The 18,901-nt window shown below is 40.4% G+C and overlaps 2 protein-coding genes, 1 long non-coding RNA gene and 1 pseudogene across 4 annotated transcripts in view; 2 read left to right on the top strand and 2 right to left on the bottom strand.

The window, feature by feature from the left end:
• The window catches only part of LOC135352115 (uncharacterized), a 70,713-nt gene that overhangs the window by 31,566 nt on the left and 20,246 nt on the right, over positions 1 to 18,901 (top strand). The window lies entirely within an intron of this gene.
• On the top strand, positions 507 to 6,655 carry LOC135342513 (uncharacterized). The gene is made up of 13 exons (XM_064539249.1): positions 507 to 599; positions 708 to 762; positions 917 to 1,008; positions 1,073 to 1,249; positions 1,824 to 1,907; positions 2,185 to 2,232; positions 2,758 to 2,839; positions 2,906 to 2,940; positions 3,617 to 3,693; positions 5,089 to 5,184; positions 5,607 to 5,782; positions 5,927 to 6,272; positions 6,388 to 6,655. Exons 1-10 carry the CDS (start codon positions 507 to 509, stop codon positions 5,135 to 5,137), a joined length of 792 nt encoding a protein of 263 aa, XP_064395319.1. The 3' UTR covers positions 5,138 to 5,184; positions 5,607 to 5,782; positions 5,927 to 6,272; positions 6,388 to 6,655.
• Positions 7,307 to 9,052, bottom strand: LOC135331348 (DNA primase large subunit-like; annotated as a pseudogene).
• On the bottom strand, positions 12,172 to 14,233 carry LOC135333862 (uncharacterized). 2 transcript variants are annotated; one of them, XR_010394111.1, is made up of 4 exons: positions 13,800 to 14,233; positions 12,917 to 13,741; positions 12,602 to 12,752; positions 12,172 to 12,489 (listed from the first exon to the last, which is right to left on the bottom strand). It is a non-coding gene; the product is annotated as an uncharacterized LOC135333862 (long non-coding RNA). The 2 variants fall into 2 exon arrangements; XR_010394112.1 differs by having other exon boundaries at positions 13,468 to 13,741.

Below are 18,901 nucleotides of genomic sequence, written 5' to 3'. Positions count from 1 at the left end.
GCTACTAAGAGCCTGAGGGTCTCAAAACTCCATAGTGACCGTTGACGAGGCCTATAACTGGTTTAGAATAGTGCTAAGCAAGCTAGGCTATATATTAACACAAAGAAGACTCTGAAACCAAGAGTTTCTACAAGCCTCAAGCAACGTTAAAGCTTTGCTCTGGCTAGTCTACATAAAAAAACTCACATTGATGAAGGCAGTTTCTGTTTCTTGAGAATCACGCATTGCAAATAAAAAGTTGCTATTGTCATAGTAGTTAGCTCTGCACTAGAGCACTAGCTATTGTAGCTGCAAGAGAGAGATAAAAGCTGCAAAGCGGCACTGCAGAACCCAAAACTTAAAAAAATAAATTTTTAATGATGCACTGTATCATCGTTACTATGACTTCAACATAAACTGTGTGATGTTGCCATGTTCCATACAAGTTAATCTTGACATCATCTTGCCTGTAGGCATAATCAGTATAATAGACCTACTTAGAAGACCTCAGGTCCATAAGTGAAATAATGGACCTCTCAGTGACCTATCAGATTGCAGTATTACTACAAGCATTTTCTAAACATGGCCCTCACTGTTTCTGGGGGGGACACCTGTGTTGGGTGAGTGCATTGTACTGAAGTTCATAGACAAGTTATCTTGTTTGGTGCCCTTACTCGGCATTAAACTATTAATTGTTTTGACACTCTATCTATATCTTCTCTCTATAGCTGACCCCTCCCCACAACCCCCTGGCAGACTCGTCTGGTGGACCTCGGATACCAAGTAAGGATCTATAGTTTATTGTGGCATATAAGCTTATACTATAATGCAGTTAGTTCTATATTCCCATCAACTTGTCCTGGCTCCGTTAATTTGGTGAATTGTGTGTATATATGCATGTTACTACTGTATAACTGGTTCCTTCACCCCCTCACAGACGGCGTCCAGAGAAATTTATTTGGGAGGCCTCCCTGCGCGTACAACCAAAGGGGATATCAAGGAGCCCTCCGTTGTTTTGGCAGCACCAGCGTTAGTCATTATTAAGGGTGGTGGTTCGACAACTTAACTTATGCTATACTTCTCTCTTGTACAGAGTCTGGTCTTACCAGGAGGGAGAAAAGGAAGGGGGCACACTTCCGCTCATAATCGCTATAAAAGAGCGGGCAGTGCTGGTGCTGAACAATCAGCAACTAAAACGGAGTGGACTCGACTATCTTCAACTGCCTCACCTCACATCAGAAAACTGATCTATACACCTCACATCAGCATGGTATGCTGCAGATGTAAAAAAGGACTATGCATGTAGCGGGTGTGTGTGTGCCCAGGGGGGCACACCCTGTACAAATTGTTGCAGCACAGGATGCTCAAACCAGGTTAGTCTCCCTCCATGTTATTATAGTTAATACTCAGTGTTGTGTGTGTGCATGCAGTGCTGGTCCCACTAGGGTTGTCATAAATCAAAATTATACACTTATTCTCTGGTGCATGGTCTATAGTGGTCTATAAAATTACTCATGGTCTATTATTTTTTCTCGTGTGCATTGGCTTCGTTTCGTAAATGTTTGCCTCCTGAGAATACTGCTCAGATTAAATAATAACAAGTGTACAGGATTAAACAACCACTATACTACTTCATGTATGCAGACCTATATCATTCTGTATGATTATACTGAGCTGCGTAAGGCTATATAGGTGAAGCCCTGTTTAGTATAATTATAATTATAGCAGCTGTTTTTATGCACTCGCATCTGAACCAGTTATAACTAGGTGTTTGTAAGTGTACAATTATAGTACGGAAGCATGTACTTGATTTAGTTTATGTGATTCCTCCAATTCCCTCACAGGCTAGTTCTTCCACCCAGTGTGCCGCACTACTCCCGAACCCACCAGCCCTAGCTAGGGGCCTGACCCTACGGTTGAAGCGTTGCGTGAGTGTCCCGAACAATTATGCCTTAATGACAACATGTAGCCAACAACGACACTATGAGTGTCAGTGCTGGTCCATCCATTATACCCCACTCCCTAACTCACCAGAAAGGCAGCTAGTAGAATGAAGGTCTCCAGCACTGCAAACCACGAGCTCTCTATCAGGTGCTGCAGCCCCACATCCAACCGTATAAAACGATTATTTAGCGTGCCATTCGTTACACAGGATGTAGCATTTAACTTGAGTTCATGTCATTGACCCCTGCACTCCCTCCACAGGTACCCGCTAGTCAGCTAGTTCCCCCTCCACCTAAGAGGAAATGTTCAGTGAGTGACCATGCATGTGCGCGCATACATGTATTATATGCAGTTATGCTCGAATTCCCGAATTATATATAGTACAAGATTGCCTATTTGTATAAATTCAAGCCGCGCAAACGATTTGTTTTATGTTGTATCGACATGCATGTGTACGTGTTCTATATCTATATCTGTATCAGTGGTGTATGAAGCAATTTCACAATAGGGGGGGGGGGGGGGGCTCGAGTTTTTTAAATGGAAAAAGTACGCCTATCAATAGGTCGACAAGATGCATTGGAGTTGTGTATAACTCTTGAGTCACTGTCTCGCATGAACAAAGCCAACAACGACACTATACTACTCTAACACAGAAATCTATAGAGAGCTAACCACTCTATATATATACGCATTCACAATGATATCCATGCTCGAGGAATCGTATATATATATATATATATATGCATGTTACTATTTTGGAGGATAATATTTAATAATGAGCTGAATATACATGTATATAACCGGTTCCTCCACCCCCTCACGGACGGCATCCAGAGAAATTTACTTAGGAGGCCTCCCTCCCCGCACCATGAAGGGGGACATAAGAATTGCCCTCCATTGTTTTGGAGGAACCAGCGTGAGTCATTTTTAAGTGCATGGTGGTTTGACAAATTAACATGTGCTTTACTTCTCTGTTGTGCAGTCGGTGGACATCCCATGGGCGAAGGGAAGGGAGGGGTTAGTACCATCCACTCACAATAATTATTGTATAAGTAAACCATTATACTTTCTGTATCGGGTTTGCCTTCATTACATTTTTTAATGAACTCTCAGCAAAATGGCCTTAGGAAAAAAATATATAATTATTGATCAAAGGACAAAGTGTAAGTTTTTAATTTGTTCCTGTTTTTCGAATTTTGTGTGATGTGCTGGCACCATGCATGCACTTTGTCTGCAGGTTGAAATCAAAAAAAAAAAGAGTAGTGACTGTATGTACTTGTGTTGGTTAATTGTATTTCTAATTAGAGTCTTTGTGTGTACGTATGTGTGTGAATTGATTTTAGCCAAATCACTCAAATGCTGTCTACATTGTGTTGCATGCACTGTACTGAGCACAATATATAGAACCTCTCACAAGAAGGTGCATGATCACCATGATGGCAAGTAGATCCCCTCCAACCAGCTGGTTCAATTGTGAACACCCACTCACTGACATTAGACCACATTTGCCAGTAGCTATACCTTTGACCCAATAGCCAACAACGATCCTAATAACGCAAAAAGAGTGATTCTAACCAATTGCTAAATCTATATAATAATTTTATACACATCCATTATTATATCCACGATTGCATGCACAAGCACACTTCTTGTAATACACTTGTGTCATGCACTGTCATCCACTCCTTTACAGACGCCTTCGTTCTCTACCCCACCTCCTGAGCAGCCACAAACATCCCTGCAGGTTCATCTGGTCCATCAGCAGAAACCGTGAGGGCCATGTATATATTAATGTGAATGCATGTAGTGTTCCGTATTATGTTAGTTACATTCAAATTAATGTTTGTTAGTCATGCAATGTGTGTTACAAGTGTTTTGTGGTCAGGTCAATAGGATCGAAGGAATTGACAGCCGAGGCTCCATTAATTTGGGGAATTGTGCATATAATTATACATTAACCCTTTCCCGGCTTTAATTAAAAAAACAAAATACAGAATAAATACACATTTTCTTTAAAAATACATATCTCATGAACCATGCATTGTAATTACTTGCAACTATTTCCTACAGGTAGCCCATATCCTGGGGGTACCATGACATCATCATCGTTACCTAGCAACTGACCACTCCCCACTAATTAACGATTTTTTTTACATATTTCACAATTATGAACATAAACAATATTGTATGAAGGCATGAAGTAACTAAAGATTCTAAATAAGTGTTCTCAATGTTCTCACGGTGACATGGTTCAATCAGGATCAGCAGAAACTTCTCTACGAGGTCGTATCGGCAGACGCTCTTTTCCCGGGAAATGTTTTCTTCACCTACACACAGGTTTACAAGTTCAATGGTGGCTCATGATGTCCACTTGTGTACAAACTAGACTAAGCATACCATACTGAAGCTATCCAGACTACATTATGATACTCCATAGTTACTTACAAGGTCCAGGACTTTGGTTCATGCTCAGGAGCTTCTTCCTCCGGTTCTTCAGGCTCTATATTTATAGCTTGACCTCTGAAAAGTAGTTTCCTCTCTTGGTATGATCCCAGTCACTGTCCTCTTACTCAACAAGGCCATAAGCATCGTTATTCTAACTGTCTAGCTGCCCTAGAACCTCGCTGAGGTTGTACTACGAAGATCTTGTAGCCATTATCAAACGGTCACTTTTCTTTCGACAGTACTGCACAAAGCTTACCTCCAGGCAAGATATTAAAGATACCATGTGAAAGAGCAGCCCAATGTGCATGTGCTGGTACCTACAGCGTGCGCACAGCTCCAATACAGGGCCCACAACGATTTTTTGAAAATTATCACTACCGCTGCCGTCATATGACGGCTAAAGCCGGGAAAGGGTTAACTATAACAATAATTATGAGCTGAGTATATACCGTATAGCGCGAAATTTTCGAGGCACTTATATTTCGTGGATTGGCCTCTAAAAGCATTTTCGTTGCACAATGTTCGCGGAATGACTGCTTACCGGAAGCCACGCCTTTAAATCTTGCACGTTATAGCAGGTAAAGAACGATTTTCGTGGACTTAATTTTCGTGTAGGATTGCTAACCCACGAAATCCACGAAAATTAAGCCCCTCGAAAATTTCGCGCTATACGGTATCTCAACTTGAGTTATGTAACTGGTTCCTATCACTCCCTCACAGGTCCCAAAAAATGCATTTGGGCGGCCTTTATCCAGGCGTGACTATATAGGAGAGGTTAAGGAGGCCCTCCTAATCCTCCCTTGTTTCGGGGAAAGCGTGAGTCATTATTAAGGGTATAGTCAGTCGATTAACTTGTGCTATACTTCTCCGTTGCATATACATGTATATATAGATTGTGATTAACCCGGCACAGGCCCTAACGAGCAAAGCCGCGGCTGAGGTTCCTCCACCCCCTCGCAGGCAGTGCCCTTAATTACTTAGGAGGCCTCCCTTTTTTAAAACACTCCGGTATTATACTATGTAACCATAGAGTTTGTTGTGTCTTTCCTCTACCCTGTATGTACGTAGTCCTAGCTTGCTCTGTCTCTGAACTTTAGTGTCAGTACATACGCACACTGGCACTGTATGCTAGGAGGTACACACACTGGCACTGCATAAGAGATATAGTTATACCTTCAGAGTTTGCGTTGACTTTGTGTACATGCATGCATGTATATTTTGTATGTATCTACTCGTAGATTTGAAGAACCCCAAGACAAACACAAAGACAGCTGGTTTCACGCCCGAGGAGAGACAGGACTTCACAGAGCTATATACTAGAGGAGAGTTTCGTGGACACCTTCCATCACCTGTATCCCGACCTCGCTGGAGCGTACACTTACCAGTTCAACGCCAGAGCCAAGAACACTGGCTGGTGAGTGCTTCTGCATTACTCTAGAAAGAGTGTAATTTCATTGTGTGTGTGTGAGCAAAGCTGTATAGTTACAGCGGAACCATTTTATAACACAAAACATTTGGGTATGTCCATTATAATTACCGTATATCTTCTAATTTATAGGACACTTCTAATTACCCCGGACTCTCTTTTGGGTAATTTTCATTGTTCTAATACAACGGACACTCCAGTGCTTTAATATTACTAAATATCCGGACAATACTTTGAAAAGTTGAGTTACATTCACAGACGGCAAGTAAGACTTAGAGTGCTGCAGTTAGATAGCTATAGTTTTAGATAGCTAGTGCAACTATTCAATCGCACAGTGTTCTATTAAACTTAGCTATCTCGCATGCAGCTGCTTGCTTGTTCTAATTATTCCGGACACTTCACATGCTCTATAAAAATCTGTTCCAATTTTACCCGGACAATTTCCAAAATAATTATTTTTTGCTGTCCGATAAATAAGGTATGTAGGAGGTGGGCTTTTTATATCGTAGATGGTTAAGAGTGGCCATTAAGTACATTACTGTTTAATAATAATTATTATGATTATTATTATGATCACATTTCTTTTTCTTCAGGAGACTGGATTATTTCGTGGTGTCTGAGCGGCTCCTCCCTCATGTAACGATTCGTAATGAGGTGTTTGGGAGCGACCGTTGCCCATTGGTGATTGGATTGACAGACCACACCCACAAGAGAATGACGAACCCTGAATTGATTGGCTATCACTAGCTGCATTTAGCCATTATATGACTATCTAACATAGAATGCAAACAAATAACAGTTAATGTGAGCACTTTTACTTAATATGTTCTGGTGATGACTACGTTTTTCATCTTTCTCCCTCTATTTTCTATCTGGTTGCCATGGTGTTGCAAGATGTCCACTCGTGAGTCGTGAAGGGATAATATAATTATTAGGCTAGGTCAAGTATAATTAATAATTTATTACCCATAATTAATTAGCTTCTGGTGAATAATCAGCTAGGAGACTTAGAAAGGGCGGCTAATTTATGAGACACAGACCATCAGATTCACAAACCACTTCCGGTGACCCAAAGTAGCGCTTGGGTTATTCACGGGGCTCCGGAGCTGGTGGTTGGGTGTCGGGAAACTGGCATCTGCCATCAGAGCGCTACTTTATCCGGAGTTCTGTAACTCACAGTATGCACTGCTAGGTGTGGTGTACTTTATGCTGCCCTCGAAAGCAGTACTTATGCTACCTTAAAAAAGTAGTACTTATGCTGCCCTCAAAAGCAGTACTTATGCTGCCCTCAAAAGCAGTACTTATGCTACCTTAAAAAGTAGTACTTATGCTACCCTAAAAAGTAGTACTTTACCCCCTAAGCAGTTTCTGGCCAGACCGCTTTTTTTTTTAAACGTTAGCACTGACTGAATTGGCTCAGTAGATTATATAATTACAGGATCTGCTCTGCTTGTCATTATAGTATAGTGACTCAGAGAACTGATCTTTCGCTAATGACAAGTGCAAGTGGCACACGCAACACAAAAACGTATACACAGCGGATCAAAGAGTGTTTACTACTAGAGAGCATGTGGTATACATACAGGTGGTAGGATATAACTGGTGGTAGAATATAGCTAGAATTGGTCCATTTCTTCTTCAAAGTTCTGCATGTCTTGAATTGATATATCTCCACAAAAATCATCCTCTGCTTTCACTTCAGTCTTTACAGTTGGCAGTCTTGTCTCTTGTTTACCACCAGTGTCCCCACGCTGCATTCGGCTCTCCCGGAAATACTGAGAGGGGTGCTCCAAACTGAAAGGGGCAGCTTCAATCTGAAATGACAAACCAGTATTATAAACAAATAAAAACAGCAGAAGGATTTATTAACTCACAGCATGAGTGATCTCATAGTATTTCTGACAGGCTAGTTGGTAGTGGTCATCCTTCAGATAGGCGGTGATGTTAGTGACTCCTTTATGTGAAACTCCATGAGTGGTGAGCATCTGTCGAATGTGACTATCATCCCAGTGACGAAAAGGACACCCTATAATTATATACAGACAAGTATGAGAGAGTACAAGAGTATTGTAGGTGAGCTCATCGTGATGGTCTCCTTGGCCTGGATTGTTGGAGAGAATGATTTTGAGGCAACTGTAGGGAGTGTAGTTGGCCCTCTTGCCCTCTTTACCATAGCTGTGTCTCACATTGTATGCATACTGCTTCTCAAACTGTGGGAACAAAAACAAATCAAATGTACAACATGTGCCTATAATAGTGTACACCTTCTCTGGTTCCATTTTCTTGACAAACTCTGCTCTCCAGAAGGCCATAGCTTGGTCCAGTGTGAGTCCAATGCTCTTGAGGAACAGTCCGTACTGTAGACGACCGAAGTGCCTCAGATGGTGTTCTTTGCGCAGGGTCTCATACAGGGAGGAAAGGACTGCTTCGAGACCTACACAAATTATATAGGGAATCTATATATAACCACACGTACACACAAATCTACGCTGTACAACAAAAATGCAAGCCATGGTTAATTATTTAACTAATCTGAAGCACATGCACAAAGACTCACAGAGTCAATCTGGGCCAGTGAGATGCTTCCCTGCAGATTCTCTCCCACACTGGAGAAGTCCTCACCAAGGTAGCGGTGTTTGATGGTCTTGAGCATGGGGGCAATCCTCTCATCATCATCCACCACTGGTAGGTGGTTGCGGGTCTTCTGCAGGGGAAGAAGAAATGAAGTAGATGATGGGTACAGAGAGGGGTGTTTTACTTACCACTAGTTCCTCAGAAAGCTTCTGTCTGAAGTTGTTGCACACCAAACGAGCAATCATTTCCTCATTGTTGACGGGTATGTACACAGCGCCCTGAGGGGACGGTAGGTTACACACAGACACACAGTGCTTGCAGAATGGAAGCTTACACTCTTGATGACCACTTGTCTGCTCTGAACCAAGTCCAGGGCGTCAGCAAATGGTACAATGTAGAAGCTGTCAGGACTATCTCGATAGAAATTCAGTTCTTCATCCTTCAGCTGGCCAAAGAATTTGAGCATTTATTTATATTTGCCTAAAAATTAATAGTTATAGACTCACCTCACTGTCTTCCCTGCTGACAACATCAAAGTTGAGGTCATATTTGTAGCTGTTAAAGAACTCTGCTCGCTCGGAAAACCCTAACAATTCTCTAAATCTCATTCTCAGCAACTCTGTTTCCAGCCTGAAACCTGAAGAAAACAGAAGAAGGGGGTGGGGCTCACTATTTCTGCACGTGCGATTGATTGCGACTAAACCTCGTGGTTGAAATTTCTGTGGAGAAACTCCAACATGGTGGCTTGTCCTTCCAGCCTAAGCGACTGGTAAGTGGATTTTTGTGTACTTATAGTGGGTATAATCATAGTAACTTTTGTGCTAATAATTATTTTATGTATGTAACTAGCAAGCGTGAGTTGTTGCTGTTCGGCATTCTGCATTCTGCAACATTTCAGTCTGCAACCTATTAACAATTATTGCTGTTTTGCAGATGTCTCAACTCTTAATTGACAACACAAACCAGCGAGATTGATGTGACCGACTTCTGAATGTGCCAGCAGATACACAGCACTAGATTACTAACAGAAGCACTCAAATAAACAAGTGAGTCAAATACAAGTGAAGGAACATTATTCAGTATGTTCTATAAAACTGCATGCTAACGATCACTGTTGTTTTGCAGATGTCTTTCACATTTCAACTCTTAGTGACAACACAGCGAGACTGACTACTGCATGCGTATGTGGAGGTGCAATACAAGCTCTATATCATTATATGGACTGAACAGTGCAGTGTTGGAAGCAAGACAAGTGAGGAATATTATTCCGTATAAAATTATAGTCTTATGATTGTAGCTATAGTTATTTAGCATAATTTCATGCATGAAGCATAATTGTTGTAATACTTTTAAATTAACTCAAGTGACAATATATAATTAATTATATTCTTTTTTCTCCCTTGCATGCAGGTCTTAACTCTGCAAGAGTGTACTGGAGCTAGGTTGTTTCCCAAGGGGTAGTCACTCCAATGCCATTGAAATTTGTAAACAAGAGTCTCTACAGTATGATGGGAGTTCAATGAAGTTTTGGATAACACCTGCATGTCTTGTTGTTATTGTCTGTTGGTCACCACCTGGGCACTCCCCTGGACTCTGAGACAACCCTCAGTTGTGAGAAGTAGGTATTGTCTTATGTTTGTGGTTTAGCACAGTCACTTGTGGTTTTGTGGATATAGTACAGTGTGCATAATTAGTGTCTGCATGTGTAGTGCTTTGTGACAGCATTGAACACTTATCACTTTGAATATTCATGCACATCTGCAGACTGATGAAATAATAATGGTCTGTTGCTTGCAAGTTCGTTTCCCGTTTCTATGCTATCAAGATCGTGACAGAAATGAAAGTAGTGTGACTGTCTCTCTTCCTTCGACTGAGCTCTGTACGTATCAGGTGAAATAAATACAGATATTACACTTTGCCCATTCACTGTCCATTAGTGCATGCAAAGTAATGTCCCACTGCAAGGTATCTAAGTTTGTTCATCATTGTTAGAATATTCCATAGAGAAGAAACGCTCTCGATGTTTCAATGCTTATACATAATTATATGATTGATTTTGATGGGGTACACACTCAGAACAAGTGTTATGGGCAAAGTGTATGACTGTCAGGGTTCTATATATCTGTTTTATTGTTTGGGAGAAGGTAAATTGAATATAAAGGAAGTTTGGAGAGGGTCCCCCTATAGGGAACATTTTTCATATGGATTCTCAGAATGAAAGCCTGATGCCATTTATATTGCTTTTGAAATTAAGAATTTGCAGATAGTAAAGTATCCTCTGTATAATGCCTGTAGGGGGTTCGAGAGCTGGAATCCCCCTCCTGCATGTTAGTATATAATCTTTCCATCAAAATGGAAAACGTTGAAGACCAGAGCTATAGTTGAAGATGATCGGTTTTTGAAAGATTTCCACACGTGGTGGTAGCCTACATTAATAAGAGTTGCACCTTGCCAACCTCTGAGCCCTCCTATATATACTTGTCTAAAATTGCTACGCCTTGCACTATTGCATGTCTTAAATCAGATAGGATACTGAGTGACATTGGTGTGTTAACGTAACCCCATGTTGTAAGGACAACAATGGAGGAAATGCTAGATCCAATAAAGCCAATGCTATTGTGTGGTTAATTAGCAATTGTCCAGTTCATTCTTATGGCAACAGTAGGAGGACAAGTGCTGTGGTCGACTTCCCTCATGACCCCTTTAAACAATCCAACAAACTAAAACTTACCGGGGGAGTTCGTAGTAGCTGCTTGGAAGTTTTCTGAACGGGGGTGGTTGTTCTAAAAGTATTTTCATGGTATAAAGGCAAATAAATAAATAATTCAGACATTCGTGATACTACAACTATATCCCTTTAGACTTCAAAATCACGTAGAAACTTCCTAAACAGTGCCTACCATAATTATAGCAGGTAAATTTGGGGAGCCTAATATTTCGCAAAGAGGCAATTCTTATCTATAATTATTATTGGTGATTTTTAATTTGATAATCGTGCTGTGTGGTATTATAATTATTGACCTCATGCGATACTGTGGCTCAACCTGGCTAAAAATCAAGCAAAAAAAAACATTGGTGCTATTTTTAATTTTGGCGCCCCTCACCTTTTGAATTGGCATATTGCCATGGTTACTATAAATTCTCACCCTGACGTTTAATCTTGATTTCTGCTCATCTCTGACTGATTGCAGCTGAAATTCATTTGTCGCCAAATGCAAAAATTTCTGGTTTTGATTATATACATTTGAAACTGCATGGAACACTTTTGTGCTTGTCGTATAATAAGCTGTGTTCTCATTTTTACTGCATTTACTAGTTTTTGGAGTTATTAATATTGAATTCTTAAAGCCCCCAGCCCACAAATGCGGCCGTTATTCTGAATTAAAGTATACTTACAGAAATGACACAATACAATGTATTACTTCAGTAAACATAAGTTACAAAGTGATTTTGATTCTTGCTATTCTTCGCAACCTTTCTGCTGTGTGTCATGAGACTAGATTCAGACATGCATCTTAATTATGTACGGCTAGTAGAAGGCAGGATCTGTACATTGTAATGTGTTAGTGTAGAGATTGGCAAACACTGAAGCGCAGTTGAGAACTCAAACTTATGGATTTTTATCGAGGTTACATAACTTATGATGTACATGTAAGTCAAGTGTTCAGTGGGTATGCCTATGATTGGAAGCAGATTAGTTTTTAGACGATGCCTTTACACTCTTGAGTACCCAGTCTATCCCATCATGCATGTTGAGATCAAAGTTATTCATGGCACATTGTATATGTACGTATACTGCTCTCAAATGCATGCTGTAAGTACTGCAGTTGGTCTAAGTCTGGTATTATACTTAAATTAGCAACTACTCACTTTTTACCATCTACCCTTTACAGTGAGTAAACATCAAAGCATGTACAATTACCTAGTACGTATAATAATTCCAATAGGCACAGCTCTATGGTACCCAAAACCAGACTCAATGGTACAATATTCTAATATTCTCGCTGATAGCTAGGGCTAAGTGTCCTACTCACCGCAATCCCTTCTTCAGTTTTGGCCGAGCATGGTTGTATCTGCCATTGTCTGTCAGTCAGCTCAGTTAGCTTCATATCGTTGCTGATCTGTGGGGAATGAATTACATGCAATGATGATCACACAATTCTTGTAGGTACATCAGTCATGTAACTTTATAAGGTCTACTCTCAGCTAGAATAAACGGAATAGTACACTTACATCATCAGCTTTTAAAGCCATCCCTATAGGTCTTGTTTATTTGCAAACACTAGTAGGGGTACTCCAGTGAGTTTATCCTCCACCAGAAGCTCATCCAACTGTACTCGTGATTCTTCTAGTCTACCAGAATCAGTGCTATCCACAAGTAGATCTGAGGTGTCAATGATGTGGGTTTAGCAGGTTTGACCATAATAATTATAATTATATAGACTAAAATTATAGCCGTACATTTGTATATTATTTTGTACATACATGTAGTACAATCCTGACTATAGACGTGACAGTTTATGTTTATATCTTATAATATATACTTACGCTGACACTTCCTGTTGCCTGCATAAATATAGTTTGCTGTTGGGTTGGCGGCGCTTTGAGCACTGGAGCACCGCAACAACCATCTTTTTGGTGAAGATCTCACAAAACGGATATACCACGTAAATGAATGTTTGCATTATTTAGACACGTATAATCGAATGTCGCTAATAGTCGCACTCTCCAGCTCGTTTACTCATATTCAATGTCTGCATGTAACGATAATAGACGTGTACTACTAAACCAATCACCATGCCTATAGGCTGACACAAGAACCGCCTTCTTGTGTTCCGCTGCCCACTGCTTTCAGCCCTTCTTGAAGACCACTTCCCACTGCCACGATTTCTTTTACAGTCCTCATTTTATATCTCAAATCGTGCCTGACTACAACCCATGGCTGGAGCCAACCATTTTAAACTGGAACATTTTTGTGCTTATCGTTGTATAATAAAGCTGTTCTCATTTTAACTGCATTTACTAGTTTTTGGAGTTGTTATTAACTTGAATCAGAAGATTATTATTAGTATACAAATAATTATAACGACCTCATTTACCAGTGCTACATCGAACCTCCTCAAGTAAGTCACAATCTCTTGATGACCTGCATAGCATGCAGTTTCTTTAATTTTCTTTTCACAAGTGCCTAGTGATGGTAATACAACTTGGCATCCTAATATGGCCTGACATTTTTATAATTTATAATGTTCAACTTTTAGATTTCTACTGTAACTTCGTCTTTTTCCATATTTCGAACTTTTTTGAACTACACCACAAAGTGTAAGAAAATTACAGCAACTCCTTGTATATCTGTGCAACTCGTGCACTCGTCTGCATATAGAAGTAGTTCAGTCAGTATAAGTCTTCATCTTAGGAAGTATTTATGTACCTTAGGCGATTGCTCTATATCTCTGCTCCCGCGTCTGATTTAGGTATCAAGACTCTGTCTTACAAAAAATGTTGTGTTTCCTTTGCTTCTGCATACCCACCTACCCTTGGATGTGATGACACTGCGGCCATAATTTACAGTCATCTTGAGACATATCAGTGGAAAGCCGCACTTTTCCAACAAGGCCGCTAAATCTCAAAAGTTGCACATGTTTCTCTTCAAGGAATGGCATACTTTTCCACTATGAACAAACTACTCACCAGTCAAACAACTTCAGCACAACGCGAAGCCACCAAACAGTAGAGCAGTTGTCAGACATCAAACCAGACAACCAAACAGGTTATACTAGTATTTTACTATAGGGCTACCTAGTCAGTGCCGAGCCCCTCTTGAATTCCTCTTCTCCCATTGTTTTCAGGGCTTCATTGTGGTTTGCTGCAAAGGTGGTTAAATACGTAAAAAAGGCATGAAACGAGAAACGGCAATCCCGTTTTCTATATAAGCAGTTACCATTCTACCCCAACGTACCTTCACATCTCTTGCAAGCACAGCATTTCCATCATGGGGTCCCCAGTACATAACTATAATAATTGTTCAATTTTGTTAATGCCTTTTAGGAATGGAATAAACAATGGTAAACTCAACTAGCCAAAATGAAACACAATAAGTACAAGTTGGAGAAGTTCCAAAACAATAGAATAAGATAACACGGTGTTATATCCCGTTGCTACGTTGTTGCCAAGTGCAATATGCTTCATATTGCACTGCTGAAAGTCATATTGCACTGACCGCAAAGTCATATTGCACTGACCGCAAAACGCCCCTCTGGCAATTAGACAGACAATTAAATTAAAATTAAATTAATACGCATGAGTATCAAAGTATGTCCAGCCATGCAGGAATGAATGTTCAGCACTGCTGGAGTTTCTTCTTGCAACCATGCAGGTTTTAAAATTGTCCAAGATTCATTTTGTGGAAGATTCTGTGTTCCTAGATCGACCTAGTCCTCGACATCGTGATGCATGTCAATTCTGCTTCACCGTAGCACTAGAAGTGGCTCTTTTTGCTGGGGGCATGAGCTGTTTTTCAGCAGTGTAGAAGCGAGCTTTCTTGGCTTGGTTATGAGGCCGAGCGTAGACCAGCAGCTAATACTCACTGAGTAGTGGGGTGGGGCTGTTTCTTTGCAGCAGTAAGTGGGGCGGGGCTGTTTTGTAGCACCAGAAGTGGGGTGGGGCTGTTTTGCAGATTTCAGTTGAAACTCCAACAATTTTGTGTCAAGCCATTCGTCGGTCATGCCAATCTTATACGCTCCAGATATACTGGCGTCTAGAAGAGAGAAGAGATGGAGCTGTGTCTAGAGTTGTCTCTGTCTTTTTTTGTGCTGTTTATATTGTGTTACTAGGACAGTGTTATGTTGCTATGCCCTAGGGATATAAACTAGTTATAACACGTGCACTCGGGCTGCATGGCATATATTGCACTCAGCCCTCGGGGCTGGCGCCCTCGTGCTTCAGTGCAATATATTCCATACATCCCTCGTGCCCGTGTTATAACTATAACATAATAATTATAAAGGTACCGTTTTTGATAATTATTTCAATTATTTTTTCGCTATTTCCATTTTCTAATACATAATTATACTAATGTTGAAAAGATAATCAACATTTACGTTAGTTGATTTAAAGTGATCGCGGAAGTGAGGTCGAGGGTGGAGACAATTAACTGCTTCCCCCCACCCACTAGAATAGATCTACTATATAGGGACTAACCTTGTTTGTGCACGAAGACCCTGGGGGGCAGTATGTGCAGGGGGCAGTATGAGCAGGGGCTGCCTTTCTTCTGGCACACACACGACTGACAGGTGCCAGTTCTACATCTACAGCATCTCGCGGTTGACATCTTTAATTTGTGTACATTCAACAAATCTAATTATTACATTTATAATTTATCAAGTCATCGGATGCTAAGTTACTCACTAATCGGTCCTTTGATAGCTTCGCTTCAATTAGCGCTGTATCGTCATCTGTGTGTCCTACAAAGAAGCGGAACTGAAACTTTCTGATTGAGGAGCTCATCGCAAGTATATAATAATAGCATAATTATTTATATCAACTTGCAATTCTTTCGATGGTCTGAGTATTCCCTGCCATTCAATCAATAAGTATAGGAGATATCAGGATACATTGACTACGCACATCGACTCAAGGTACTACCAGTAATAAAGGTGGTTGATCCTAACATGTATTTATAACATAAAATTATACCTCACCCCAATGATCTAACTGCCGTATAGCGGGTAATTTTCGTAACTACCAATTTAGTATTTTAAGTACAGCTCAACAGCTTAGGATAGTGACGCATTGAATCTCTTGCAGTAGAATAATTCCGTCGTTTTAATTTTCGTTTGATACGAAAACTTTCTATGTGGTATTATACATGTACATGATAATTGTAGGTGGATGATTTTGATCCCATATTCTCGTCACGGAAGAAGCTGCTCCCTAGACACAGTGACTTGAGCTTCTATAACTGGGACACTAACTTCTCCTCATCCAACTCCACTCCTAATTATCAGGTACGTGTGAGAAATATGAAGTACGTGGGTATAATATATAAGAGGTGGTTGCCAAAATATGTATTAATTACATGTCGTCATGTTTTCGTAGTTTTTCTTTGAAGGGCTATAACTTGTGTTGGGAACGTCCAATTTCAAAAAGCTAATTATTTTATTAGTAGCTGTTTGGTAGTGCTACAATAATAATTATTATGGTGTCCTTAGATTCCATTTGAGTGTATTTAGCAGGGAACTATGAGCTATAGTACCAGTACTATAGATTGCTCTGGGCTACAAACTACAACATTGTACATTGTATTGTGATTTACAAGAAGATACACATGTAAAAATTATTGTAGCTACATGTAGATGCTTTGTCTAGTAATTATAATAACAGAACTAGAATGAAAGAGAGAAGCTCTAGTTTCTTTTTTTGGCTTTGTTCGAAAGCAGTAGGAGACGCTCGTTTTTTGGGCAGTGTGCTGTGCTTTTTTGCTGCAAGGCTGCATGGGGGAGGAGCTGGATGTATGGAAGTGCTGAGATTCTAGGTTTGGCTTCTTCTCCTAAAGTTCCTTTCGCTTTGTGAGAGTAGTACGAGTCGCTCGTTTCTTGGGAAGTGTGCTGGGCTTGTTTGCTGCAAAACTGGGGGAGGAGCTGGATGTTTTCGTTTTGTGGGTGGAGCTAGGACTATAATTTTGTCCATCAAACTGAGGTGGAGGAACAGGGTTGACTTGAATAGAGACCACAGATTTAGTAGAGACACAGAGATGTCAACTTTAGATATTAGTTTTCAAAAGAATAATGATGCAGTTGCTAGGTTGGCTGTTTATATAGGTTGACTGTTGCTAAGCTAGTGCATTTCTAGTAGCCAATAGGTTTAAATAGAAGCCCTCGAGCTTTGGGACACTATAACACATAGATACCTCATGCCCATGTTCTAACTATAACTTAGATCAACGAGCACAAATTATAAAAGAAAGCGTGGGGCTATAATAATTAAAGTGTGTGTTTTTTCAGAACATAATTTATTTTCACAGCAAAGTTTGATAGCCTATAACGTGTGTTTGGAACACTACAGTTAGTGAGTGCCCTCCTAGTCTGTAGGGCGCCATAGCACTACTCAATTATACAGTTGCTCCCTTTGGTCTCGTCGTACATAATTAGTTGACATGATTATTGTACACGGACACTTTGTTCGTATTTGTTTGATATAACACGCACACACACACCCCCCACGCACGCACACACAGGTGATTGCAGACAATGCCTCAGGTCTGCTGTTTAAGAATAAACGAGACAGAAAGATTATTAACATTGACCCAAAGGTACAGGCTGTGTGGGGTGTGTGTGTGTGGGGTGTGTGTATGTGTGTGTGTGTGTGTGTGTGTGGGTGTGCTGTGTGTGTGTGTGGGGGGAAATAATTACAAATTAAGGTACAGCTATAGCGTGCAGTAGAACTAATAAGTGAATTGAGGCCTCAGATTCAAAGCTGACAGTGAAGATTAGAATGAACTTTGTACAGCACGTTTGCTAACACTCCCTCTAATGGAAGCATCCAAAACAGCAAAACTTGTATTTGTTGTATTTGACGCTGTTTGTATGCCAACTGTGCTCTCTTGTTATAAACTGTTGACATAGCATTGGGCTTTTGAGATTATATTGAGCAAACTGTCTCAAAATTTGTGAATAGAATTTTTAGGGAGTTAGAAAAGCATTATTATAGTACTCCTCCCTACTTCCCACACTATAATAGTTAATCAATTTTTCACACATTATTTAATGGAATAAGGGAGACCGAAATATCATTTGACGTCGATCCAAACGTACAGCTAGCATACAAATAAATACTAAAAAAGCAATTAAGCTGTACTGATTTTGACGTAAAAAAACACACCTAGGACCTACATGTACATGTACATGTATGCTAGCTGTACTTTTGTATATAGCAAAGACGGGATAATTATTGATAACAAGCATCTGGGAAACAATCAACTTCATTATAATAATTATTATTAATTAAGCTCCAGCTGTTGACTGATCACTGGGGTTTAGTAGCGGTCCATTGCCCTGTCACAGCTAGCATACATTGCACATGTATTATTAAAAATGGGGTATTGATAACAAGTACCGTATAGCGGGAAATTTTCGTCGTTTTTCGAGGGCAGAGCATTTAAAACTGGGATAAACTCCCATGCACCGGTATTTCACATGCAAAGCTATTGGTGGGTGTGGTTTCCTGGCATTGAACCCCGCGAATATTAGAACCCACGAAAATTCTACTGAGGGTTCTGGAGCCAAATTGCACCCGCAAAAATTTCCCGCTATGCATTGTAGGAAATAAAGCTCCAGCTGTTGACTGATAACTAGGGTTTAGTAGCGGTCCATTGCCCTGTCACAATGATCCCATCACCCCTCACATTCATTCAGCTAGCCCTCCCACTCCACTCTCCACTCAGCTGTGACATCTGTGACCCCAATAATTGTATTTTTACGGAGATAATTTTGATCGGTAGCCTAGCCAGACTGTTGTCTTGTCCCACTACATGGA

This window comes from Halichondria panicea, chromosome 1 (genome assembly GCF_963675165.1).
Source record: "Halichondria panicea chromosome 1, odHalPani1.1, whole genome shotgun sequence".
Classification (NCBI taxonomy): domain Eukaryota; kingdom Metazoa; phylum Porifera; class Demospongiae; order Suberitida; family Halichondriidae; genus Halichondria; species Halichondria panicea.
The sequence above is the reverse complement of the archived record's forward strand: the minus strand, read 5'-3'. Positions and strand labels throughout refer to the sequence as shown.

Coding starts and splice junctions, on each gene's coding strand:
- LOC135342513 (XM_064539249.1), top strand. CDS start 507: ATGGACCTCTCAGTGACCTATCAGATTGCAGTATTACTACAAGCATTT. Junction 600..707: donor GGGGGGGACACCTGTGTTGG/GTGAGTGCATTG, acceptor TTCTCTCTATAG/CTGACCCCTCCCCACAACCC. Junction 2,233..2,757: donor CACCTAAGAGGAAATGTTCA/GTGAGTGACCAT, acceptor GACGGCATCCAG/AGAAATTTACTTAGGAGGCC.